The 12,165-nt window shown below is 38.4% G+C and overlaps 1 protein-coding gene across 1 annotated transcript; it reads left to right on the top strand.

The window, feature by feature from the left end:
• The first annotated feature begins 2,322 nt into the window (after nucleotides 1-2,322).
• On the top strand, nucleotides 2,323-6,569 carry LOC137040080 (WAP four-disulfide core domain protein 3-like). Its single transcript, XM_067415499.1, has 7 exons — nucleotides 2,323-2,511; nucleotides 4,189-4,332; nucleotides 4,873-5,019; nucleotides 5,107-5,247; nucleotides 5,335-5,472; nucleotides 5,559-5,697; nucleotides 6,399-6,569. The coding sequence occupies exons 1-6, from the start codon at nucleotides 2,418-2,420 to the stop codon at nucleotides 5,693-5,695; spliced, it is 801 nt and encodes a 266-aa protein (XP_067271600.1). The 5' UTR covers nucleotides 2,323-2,417; the 3' UTR covers nucleotides 5,696-5,697; nucleotides 6,399-6,569.
• The last annotated feature ends 5,596 nt before the right edge of the window (nucleotides 6,570-12,165 follow it).

The following is a 12,165-nucleotide window of genomic DNA, read 5'->3' as shown; positions in this document are numbered from 1 at the left end:
TGTGGTTTCTTTTGTTATATAATAGTTTTGATTTTAATTTGGCAAATGCTTCCGATTGGCTGATTGCAGTGAGTTTTATAACCTTTGTGCTGGAAGATACTTTAGTTCTAGACTAGTCACTACATTATATGTGGCCTGTATCATGATGGTTGTTTAACTGACTCAGGATTAGTTGTTGACAACCAGTCACTTCAGGTTTTGTTGGTCTCATGATGCTGCTCATCAGCTTTCTGTCAACTCAGGCTTTGATCCTGAGTTTAGCTGTGACATCAGTTGTGAACAGCCAATCACATGCTGTGGATCAGTGGCATATACATAAAGTATAAATTACATATTGATTTATCTTTAAGTATAATCAGTCAAGAGCTGTTTCACCGACAGTGAAATTGCCATTTTGCACCGGCATGTTTGCACAGTAAATGATGTAAGCAAAGACTTTTCTATAGTGTAATAGTCCAAACTCTTCAAAAGCCTGTGACACTAACTCGGTAAGAGACAACAATGATGTGCTCTGAGCAGAATATCTTTAGACTGTCATCAGCCAATGCAAAAGTGAAGCGTAGAAGAGCACTATTTTCTTGTAATGAAAATAGTGAATCCCTAAGAATACGAATTTATTTAAATTATATAATCAGGACAAAGTCAACATTTTATTTGATGCATTTAAATATTATACATTGTTGTTTGTGTAGGCTACTTTACAAGTTAAAGCAAAATAAGCGCCTATATTTCAGTATAAATGCAGTGCTCACATTTATTTGAGCATTAAAAAAAATTATATTATCAGCTTATGCCTTAGGCTGTATTGCTATATTACATGGCAGAATATTTTAGCACAGTTTTGATGCAACTTTAAACACGTTTTGTTTTATTTTATACCTCAATAGATTACTGAAATACTACGATTTTGCATGTTGGTAGTTTCTTTTGTGCTTTATTTGAAGTGATATAGCCTACAGCGCGGCTGAAAGCGCCACATTTTCGCGTGATATTCAAGAGTGCACTTCTCTCTGAATCTAACAGAAGTGTCACCAGTTTTCACATACGTCTTTTGAGCGAACATAATTTTACCAGTGAGGGATCATGATGATTGGGGATCATTGAGCGGAGTCACACCGGTCCGTTGCGCTCATTACAAGCTCGATCTTTCTCATCAGAAAACCCTTGTATTGACAAATGGTCGGGTTTAAATCGGGCTCATAATTACAGTTAATGTGTCGGGCAGGGCCGGGCTCGGACAAAATAAGGGGCTCGGTAGAGTCGGGCTTGATTTTTTGAGCAATTCTCGAGCAGGACTTGCAAAGCCCGCATGTGCATTCAACGCGATAAAGCGTAATTTTAAAGGGACAGCCAACATATTATACAATCCGGTTACAATATTTTCCGGCATCATCGGGGCCCTCCCCCAGCCCGGGGCCCTGGGCTTAAGCCCAGGTAACCTATGAGGTAACCCCGTGCATTAATGCGGCCCAGGCTGTGAGTAAAGTGAAACACCTCTGATGTAATAAGTCACTCCCCCTGTTTCTGCTCCAAATTAAAGGTCAATACATAGCAAGGAGTTTTTAAAAGTGTCTAGCTTTAAACAATGCTTATTTATAATAATAATTTGGATGATTTCGGTATCATGCAATTATTATACCCTTTATCAACTACACACTCACTTTTAGATAATCAACCATTAATAGGCACTTGTTTAAATACATATAGCCAATATAAAGGTCATACAAATAAGCTTTAAAATCAATAAATAACACTATAAAATGACTACATGTTAGTTTTAATGTCCAGTTCTCTCTATATCAACTAAACTAACTTTTACTTGCTCTGACGTAGTAAGATTTTTCTTTAAAATGTCCTCTTTCATAGACAGCTCTTATCTTCTTGCTGTGTAAATTGTTTTAATATTTTTCAGTCATGTAATAAGTAAATCTCAGTTTGACTGATCCACAGTGTGTGATTGGCTGTTCACTACTGATGTCACAGCTAAACCTGAGTTGACAGAGAAAGCTGATGATCAGCATCATGAGACCAACAAAGCCTGAATTGTTTGGTTTGGTTTTGTCATCCTCGAAACTAATCCTGTAACCCTGAATTTGTTAAACTACCAGGTACAGGACCCTGGTGTCCACTTACGAGGACATAAAATATAAGCTAATTACAAAAAATCAATTTGTTTCGTATGCTCTAATGACGTCACGTTCGTCACGCGTAACGCGGTAATTGCCTGAACGCGTCATCTCTAATCAAACACACCTGAACAGCTCATCAGGGCTTCAAGATTAAGCTATTTAAAGCTTCAGGCCCGTGAGTTGAATCAGGATTTCGTTTGCGCAAGACTTCTTTGGGTGTTTAAAACACAGGTTACCTTTAAAAAAAACCTGACCCTTAAATTGAGCGTGTTTTCAGCGGAGTTTATTATGAGCTCGCTGGTTGAGAAGATGGCGGCTCGACTGTTCTGCTCGTTGATAGTTTTATATTTCTCTGTGTGCTTCTGCTCAACAGGTTCTGAAGGTAAGGAAGAGTAGAAACGGGTGAGGTCTTTTAAAGGGATAGTTTACCCAAAAATGAAAATCAGCTCATGATTTTCTCACCCTCAAGTCATCAGAGGTGTATGACATTCTTCTTAAAGATGACCACAATCATCTGAGGAATGTTATACTGAAGCATTATAATGGCATTGGCTGGGTGTTTTTTTATGTCCTTAAAAGTGCATCTATCATCACATAGCTGCTACACATGACTTCAAAAATGACCCAAGTCAATGCCATTATAAAGCTTGGGAGAGCCAGAGCATTTTTTAATATAACCCTTTTATTTGTCTGCAAGAAGAATGTCATCTACACCTAGGATGAGAACTTGAGTGTGAGTAAATCATGAGTAAATCATTTGTCTTAAGTGAATGGTCCCATTAATTTTGTTACACTGTGTGAAGACGTATGTACATAATAATGACTGTAGGTAGGTCTGCATTAACATTCACAGGATGTTTTCACTGTTGTCAAGTTATTGGTGTCTTTCCTTTGTACAAGAAAAGCAGTGAAGATTTCTCACACAGTGTTTCTGGAAAGCATTCACAGTGCTTTGTCAACATTTTGTTACAACCTTATTCCAAAACAGGTTAATTTAATTTCTCTTACTACTAAAAAGTAGCCTGGATGCCAGCCTAACTTAGCCCCGCCCACACCATTTAAGTCTGGCGGTTTGGTCTGGCCTCGCTCCATAGAGGAGTAATTATCTCCGAACAGAAACTGTTCAGACCAATGAAATCATCAGGGCAGGCTTTACACTATGACGGACAGATGATCAACAGTAACGTAATCATCACGTCATCAAAGGGGCTTGGATTATATTTGTTAATCTTAAACTGAGAGTTTGTTTTTATATGCATTCACCTTCACAATTTCTCTCAATGTTTGTCAGTTGAGCTCTGACGTTGCTTTGATTGGTTGTAGGTCTATCCAATTGATGTCTTTCCTGGTTCGGTCTTTCCTGGTTTCCTCTCCGGATGCTGGTGTTATTTCTCTTTCTGTTGTGCAAGAAATGCACAGTGACGATTTCTCACAGTGTATCTGGAAAGTTTTCACAGCACTTCACTTTGTCCACAATTTGGTACAACTTTATTTAAAAATGAATTCATTTAATTTCCCTCGCTTCTAAAAAGTGAAGCGCTGTGAATGCTCTCTGGATGCTCTTTATACACACAGCATTTATTTTAATCAAGAGGTTTATACATTTTTGGTCAAGATCTTCTACTGATAATGCAAGAGTCCAGCACTCTGTCAGTCTCCTCCAGCACATCCCAAAGACTTTCAGTGACTGTGAGGTCTGGACTCAGAGGTGCCGATTCATGTGACAATGATCCTTCACTCCTCAACTATTCACAGTTTGAGTCTGAATCTTGACTGTCATCCTGGAATATGACCTTGTCTTACATGGTGGTTTAAGAAATGAAACACTACACACTCCATAAGTTAGGGTTGGAAGAACTGTTGCCAAACGCATAATAGAAACATAATCACTGCAATAATGATCCAATCAATATCAGCATTTGCTGATATCTAAAAAGTGACTTGTGACCTGTATGTTCAACAGAATGTGTTAATGTGTTACTTTTTATTTTATTTTTTTATATAAATGGTGACTGAGGAATTCAGTGTCTTGTGGTTTTGTTATGCTTCTGCATATTAGCGAAGCCAGGAGTGTGTCCAAAAGTCAAACCCGGAGAAGTAGGAGTGTGTGCGGAGAGCTGTTCCTCTGACGGCGACTGTCCGAACGATGAGAAATGCTGCAGCACTGGATGTGGTGGGCATGTATGTACAGCTCCATATGAAGGTATGTTATTATACTGACGTAAGGGTCTGTAACCCCTCCATATAAAATACTATATCCCATGGTGGCAAAGTCCAAATATGCATGGAATAATTCTTGCTGACTGACAGATCCAGATTATTCACACAAACATCTGTAATGTCTTAAATAAACATTTGATTATCTGTCACATTTAATTTTTAGACCCATGCAGTACATGAGGTCTTAATAAATAGGCTGCCGGTTTCATTAATGTAATAAAAGTGTCTTTCTATAGGGTGAATGGGATACTTTTTGCCTTTGAGATGACTTGGTGTCCCAATTACCCTGAATTCAGCCTATTTGGTTTTGACTTGCTGTGATAAATTTGGTGTTATTACCAGGGATTTTAAGGTGATGTTGCTAATTTATTTCTTTTTGAAGGGTTTTTGAGACTGAAGTTTTATTTTTATTTTATTATACTCATTTTGCCAGCATGGGGCATGTGGTGTTTTTTGTTTTGTTTTTTTTAAATGAGGAGTCAGTCATTATTCAGTGATATGCTGTTATACAAATACACGACAGATAAACCAAAGCCAGGAGTGTGTCCAAAAATCGAACCTGGAGTAGACGGAGTGTGTGTGGAGATGTGTTCCTCTGACAGCGACTGTCCGAACGATGAGAAATGCTGCAGCAATGGATGTGGACATACCTGTAGAGCTCCACATAAAGGTTTTTTTTTCTTTTCTCCTTGTCCCCTTTCCCCCCATTAAAGAGAATAAGGCATTCAGTCATCTGGTTTCTGTGTTTGTATAACAGTAAAGCCAGGAGTGTGTCCAAACAGCATCCTTGCAGTCACAGTGTGTGGGGAGGACTGTGTTGATGACCTCGACTGTCCGAAAGCTGAGAAGTGCTGCAGCGTTTCTTCATGTTTGCGGACATGTATAGCCCCATATAAAGGTATGTTACACAGCATGGATCAGGTTTTTTCCTTCTCATTAGAGAATGAGACATTAAGTGACTTGGTTTCTGTTGTGTTTCTAACAGCAAAGCCAGGAGTGTGTCCAAACAAATTCCCTATACCTCGAATGTGTGTTGAGTTGTGTGTTGATGACACTGACTGTCCGAAAGCTGAGAAATGCTGCAGAAGTGGATGTGTACGTAAATGTACAGCGCCATATAAAGGTATGTTACACTGGGCCTTTATTTTTTTTCCTTTTCCAGAATGAGACATTCAGTGATCTGATTTCTGTTGTGTGTTTGTATAACAGCAAAGCCAGGAGTGTGTCCAAACAAATTAGTTGATCTTGGATTGTGTGTCAAGTTGTGCGTTGATGACACTGGCTGTCCGAAAGCTGAGAAATGCTGCAGCAATGGATGTGTACGTAAATGTAGAGCTCCAAAATAAAGGTATTTGTTATATTCTCACACGGTCTTCAGTATTTTATCTTTCCTAAAGTACCTGAATTTGGCCCATGGCACCGTTTTGAAGGTCGTGGCTTTAAAAAATGGACTAATAGAGGGTATGCATGTGAGGTCTCCATCCGCCGGAGTGACTGGTTACGCTCACTGAGTGGAAAAGACTGAAAGGATGTGTTGGTTTTAGAGCATGAATGCCATGAAAAACACAAGACCCGTCTTCAGAGGGGGGATCGGGGGAGGCTGGTCCACGGACCCCATTGACATCCCGGTGCCCCCTCTGGCCCGAGGGAGATGGACTTGATGATGGTAATTCTCTCAATCAGACTGCCGCTGCTTCTGCTAGTGATTGCTTTTAGAGGGAATAGCTGCCCATAACTGCTGGTCTGTCGTAGTCTCTTAGTGAAAGTTGGCAAAAGATTGCGTGTCTGTCTTTTGTGTTTGTCAAATGATTAACTTTCCAGCATGTTTGCCCTTCGGTGAGTAATCTAGTCAATTACAGGTGACGCTGGTCCATTCCCCTCTGGAGTTTGTCCAGTGACAAATGGTTTTTGCCAACGGAGAAATGGCGTTGCTGCATACCCTCTATAATACTGGAATACAGTTCACTCTATAAGCTAAATGTTGTGCTCTGTATCAGAGATTGAATGCTGCTATATGGACTGACTAAAGCTGTGTCTGTCTCTCTGCAGTGAAGCCTGGTGGTGACTGTCTCAATCCGATCGTGTGCTGAGAACCGTTGCCATGATGGCCGCTGTTGCCCTGAACAGAGCATGCAGTTAACAGTGCTTTAATATCCAAGTCCTCGTCATCGGGAGATTGCTTGAGCTATTAATTTCAACAAATAAATCACATAAATTATATCATGTTCTGTGTTTTATACAAATACACTGTTTGGATATAATTTGGCAAATGCTAAAAGGTGCTACCCTGACGTGGTCATACTCAATTCTAGTCAGAACATGAGTCTGAATCTGCTCCATTGGGCTGTAATTATGGGGCGTGTTTCAACCGAACAGGAAAGACCTCAATTGGATAGACCAACAACCAATCAGAGCAACGAAGCGACACATTGTCAAATGTCAAACTTGTACAGATACAAACAAGCTCTCCGTTTAGGATTCGAACAAATATAATCCAAGCCCCTTTGACGTGGTGATAACATTGCTGTTGATCATCTGTCTGTCATCGTCTAAAGCCCGCTTTATGATTTCATTGGTCCGAACAGTTTCTGTTTGGAGATAATTACTCCTCTATGGAGCGATGCCCGACCTAAACAATTTTTGGGCGGGGCTGAGTTCGGCTGGCTTCCAGGCTAAAAAGGTGTCCTAGAATGATTTGAAACAGTTCAATTGTTCTCTGATATCTACTTAGAGGGTATGTGGCTTATTTAAGGGCAAAAATTGTCCAGATACAGTTTTACAGGTCCATGTACAACCCTAGAAATTGTCCCTAGGATGTAATGCTCTGTTTTTGCCTTATTTGGAAGAGTCATGAATATTAATGTTAAGCTCTGCTCTGATTGGCTTATTTCAGCAGCTCACAGCACACTGTAGTTCAGCAGTTCAGTGAAGCGGCTCATGAGTCCTGACCGTCCTGACAGAACACAGACCGACTAAATGACACTTAAGCAGAACATCTCAAATGGAGATTGATAAAATGCAGCTAGCTTGTTTATTGGTGTTTTCAGATCAGATTTCAGTAATTTAAATCCCCTAAACAGAGCTTTTCTGTGAAAAGAACAGGTATACCATCCAGTGTTTTACCTAAACTTGTCTAATCTGGCAACCAGTGTTGGGCAGTAGCGTCGCTACAAGTAGTGACGCTACTAGCTTAACTACATTTTTCAGTAGCGTGGTGGTAGCGTCGCTGTTTACTCAATGAAATAGCTTTTCAGTAGCGAAGCTCTTCTGTTGATCAAGTAGTGCGGTAGCGTCCACACAAGCTAACGTTACATTTTCCCAAGCATTTCTGAGGATCAAGCTCAAGTTGGAAACACAACTGATAAGAATGCGGATATACTTCACTTTCTACGTTCCTTTCTGCCCCGCGCAGACGCGCACAGATGCGTGCGCGAGCCTTTCAAAATACTCCTTTGGCAGTGAGCGCGTAAAGACGGGATAGGCGCGTGCACATTCGCACTATCTAGTTGACGTTTTTTTTTCTCCTAGCGCTCAATTCGCTGTTGCACGCGCATCGTCCGCGCGGTGACAAAAGAGAAACGGCAAAGTTTTTAAATCTATTGTGTCTCTTGAATAAACACCTCTTGTTAAAAGTATCGGGGTCCAGCCTGGCCACCTCTTGATATGATTGAAACTTGTTTCATGTGTGTGGGAGACACACACAGACTTTTTTTTTTTTTGTTTGTTTTTTTGCCATGTTGGTACTGTTTGGAGCAGGGCTTAATTGTTTTGCTACTGTACTTTCTGGACTGGACTTTTTTGTACAAGTTGAGTTGTAAATTAACTTACAGTCCTGCAAAAGTGCCCAAGTCTAAATTGCGCATAAATGCAAACACAGTTTCGTATGCATATCATACACATACAGATGAACACACACACTCTCTCTCAACACCAGGGGCCTATTGCACAATACTAGGATAAGGGATGAAGCTGGGATATTTTGGTGATCCTGGCTCAATTTATCCACTAATATGCAGTTGTCTTTCATTATCGTTATCGTTCTTGGTATGAGTTTGCCTTCAGGGTATGTTTACATGACTGTGTACTAAATTTTGCATAAAAATGACAAGATCAAGATATCACGGCTTAATCCCTTATCCTAGTTTTGTGCAATAGGCCCCTGGTTTTGTTAATATTATGGATCACATGTTTTTGTTGCCGAATTGATTTCGGACAGTTTTTGTATAACTAAAAAAAAGTGTGTCTATATGCTTGACTTTTATTGATCACTGAAATAGCATTGATTGGAATGAAGTGGGTTCAAAAAAAATTAAATAAATAAAAAGTAGCTTAGATGTAGTAAACTACTTTTGTCAAGTTGCTGTAGCTTAGCTTGCTACATTTCCCAGGGGCTTAGCTTCAGTGTAGTGAAGCTTAATTTAATCTAGAGTAACTGGTAGCTTAGCTCACTACATTTTCCAAGTAGCTTGCCCAACACTGCTGGCAACCATATGCACACAAGCTCTCATGGGCAGATGATCTGAAAACAATAAACAAGTAAGCTGCATTTCAGCAATCTCCATTTGAGATGTTTTGCTTGGTGTCATTCAGTCTACATTTTAGACTTGTCTTTTTCCATCAACGATATTGCATGTTTAGATGACTTTAGTCACAATGTAGGCTACACAGTGACACTGATTTACTCTTAATGCATAACTGAACATAATTATTTGAAGGTTGACTTTTTTTGTATCAAACACTTTTCTTTTATTGGTCGGATGAAATATGCAAATTATTTGAGATAGGAATTTTGGGTTTTCATGAGCTGTATGCCAAAATCATCATATTAAAACAAAACCTGAAATATTTCAGTTGGTGTGCAATGAATCTAAAATATATGAAAGTTCAATTTTTATCATTACATTATGGAAAAAAATGAACTTTATCACAATATGCTAATTTTTTGAGAAGGACCTGTATAGTGTACAGGAGGCCAGCTAGTAGTTGCTGTGCAAGTAAACCTCACCTCTGAGCTCTAAAAAAAAATGAATTAATGGCCAAAACATGGGATGTCCCATGTGCACACCTTATATAAAACCATTTTGCAGTATTTTAGACATTTGAAAGGGGGTTTCTGAAGTCCACTGCCGCTTCAACGTGTGTGTATATATATCACATTACCCGATGTCTTCCATTACTCTCCTATATATGCGCGCACACACGTGTATATATACAGAAGCGGATTAAGGTGGTCAGGGCCCCCCCTAAATCATACTTTACTGGAAAAATGTGTTTAGTGCCATACATGGTCCACACGCAAATATGGTGAACTGATAAATACACACACATTCGGTATGAACCATGTTGCTTCAACATTCCTTCAAGTGGAAGACCAAAAATTACCACCACACAAATATTGGTCAAATGCAGTTTTACTAAGGATGCATTTAAAAGTTAATGGCCAAATGTATCATTGCAAAAGTTCACAATGCTGCTGCAGGTGAAATATAAATGTGGACAACACTGAATAAATATCTTTTCATCAGGTTAAATACTGATAATTGATCACTCAACCCTTTATCTAAACCTCTCCACTCTTGTCTGACTCGCACATTTGTCACGCTTGTTTGTAGTTCTAATCGAATCCTCGTCTGATTCGCAATGGGTTGTGGGCAATATCAGCCGTTAGAGTGCCCATCGATCCGCACTTCAAATGCGGACAGATGGTCATGTTCATTGGCTTCTGGTGGTCTTAAAAATGTATGGCTATTTCTTTATATCAACTTATGTGTATGGTCATAGTACTCTTGCCCAAAACATACAAATGCTTGAAGTAGTGTGGGATTACACATTTATAAATTGTTATATCAAGGATTTCAATGTAATACAAACAGATATGTACATAATGCTTTACAGTTTGGAGGTACAGATTGACTACATTCTAACGAAATCAAGCTAATTAGTCTTTCGTCTTTATGTACTTCCTGATCTATAAGCAACATTGTCAGAGCATCTATTCGTCTGATTGGCACTGTTATGCTGATAGGATTAGGTCTGGTGACATTGGGTGTGTCCCTTTTACCTATACAACATATGCATTCCTTTGTTTAGATTGTCATGTAAATCCCTTCCCCTGAAATGTGGATAAATTACAATGTATACTGTTTAGAATTAGACTTGGATGACTGCAGCCACAGATGGCAAGTGTGTTTCTCGCCTGCCCGAAAGATATACCCAAGTTCTCCTGGTCTTCACAACAGTAGCAAACATGTTAGAGCTCAAAACATTTTATCCAACAGACTTTATTTTAATGGGAGGTGACTGGAATATATGATGAATGGGAGGATAGATGGCCAACTAAGTTTGAAAGCTATCACTTTAATCATACAATTGTGGATTTTATGAATAAAAATAAGCTGATAGATATATGGAGAAATGTACATTTAGGATAAACCTGGTTTAAACCTATTAACACCTGCGAATCTAGGATTGACTACACTGTAAAAATAAATAAATAATATCCAATTGAAAATTTCTAGTGACTGATCACATCTAATTTTTTTAGTTGGCCGAATTGAAATTCTGTGAATTGATGCAATTTGAATTCACAGAAATTCAATTCGGCCAACTGAAAAATTCATGTGATCAGTCACTTCAGTGATCAGTCACAACATTTTCAATTAGAGAATAATAAGAACATAGTTTCTGCAACAAATGGGAATTTGTAAAATATAGGATTAGATAATTTTCCATAAAGCAGCTCAGTAAGGAAATTGTCATGAAAAAAAAGAAGAGAAGAATGTAATCTTCTCTGAAGTAAGGGAAAATGTGCACCCAGCCGGTTGTTATCGGAGAATAAACCCCGACAGAGTGATCAGGACCCCGACGCAAAGCGGAGCATCACTCTGTCGGGGTTTATTCTGCGATAACAACCGGCTGGGTGCACATTATCCCGCTTATTACACGGCTAATAGTCTCAAATAAATTAGACACAAAATATTGTCTTGAGATTAAATATTTTATTAGCTCTTACGCAGAGCTTCCGCGAAGAAAAACAGTTCCAACCTGCTTTAAGCCTTTATCTATTGCTGAAGATTTGACATATGCCCTTGCTAAATGTTGAAAATGAATGCTGAAAGGGTTAGTTCACCCAAAAATGAAATCAAGCCTATGATTTACTCTCCCTCAAGTCATTATAGGTGTATGACATTCTTCTTTCAGACAAATACAATCAGAGTTATATTTAAAAAGTCATATTTAAATAGTTATATTTAAATATTTTAGTTTTGGACAGAAATTCACAAATTTAATTAGTCTGCTTTACAATGACATTAACAGCTGTGTATCTTTGGAGCATGGCACATGCCCACAAACGATTCAGTCAAAAGAGGCATTAGGCAAGGCTGCAACAGCTCTATTATGTATATGTGTATATATGTATACACACACATATATATATATATATATATATATATATATATATATATATATATATATATATATATATATATATATATATATATATATATATATATATATATATATATATATATTATATCCTGCCCTAGAGATTGAACAACATTATCTGCATTGACATAGAGTTTGCTGTTCTCATCGTTCTGTGTGTATATTTATTACACATTTTCTGAGACTTGTTTAATCTACCTTTATAATAGACTTCTTTTTCGTTTTATGTCTCTATCTTTAATTTCTTTTAACACTAGAGGGTTAAGAAACCTGACTAAAAGGAAAGCGTTTTTTCTATATCTTAAACAATTTAATTCAGATATTTGCTTGCTGCAAGAATGTCACTCAACCAAAGAGGATTATAATTTTT

The sequence above is a fragment of the Pseudorasbora parva genome, chromosome 14 (genome assembly GCF_024679245.1).
Source record: "Pseudorasbora parva isolate DD20220531a chromosome 14, ASM2467924v1, whole genome shotgun sequence".
Taxonomy (NCBI): domain Eukaryota; kingdom Metazoa; phylum Chordata; class Actinopteri; order Cypriniformes; family Gobionidae; genus Pseudorasbora; species Pseudorasbora parva.
The sequence above is the reverse complement of the archived record's forward strand: the minus strand, read 5'-3'. Positions and strand labels throughout refer to the sequence as shown.

What these genes read in the sequence shown, in the direction of transcription:
- LOC137040080 (XM_067415499.1), top strand. Translation starts at nt 2,418, where the DNA reads ATGAGCTCGCTGGTTGAGAAGATGGCGGCTCGACTGTTCTGCTCGTTG. An exon ending in ATGTACAGCTCCATATGAAG is followed by an intron (nt 4,333 to 4,872) that starts GTATGTTATTAT and finishes AATACACGACAG; the next exon opens with ATAAACCAAAGCCAGGAGTG. An exon ending in ATGTATAGCCCCATATAAAG is followed by an intron (nt 5,248 to 5,334) that starts GTATGTTACACA and finishes TGTTTCTAACAG; the next exon opens with CAAAGCCAGGAGTGTGTCCA.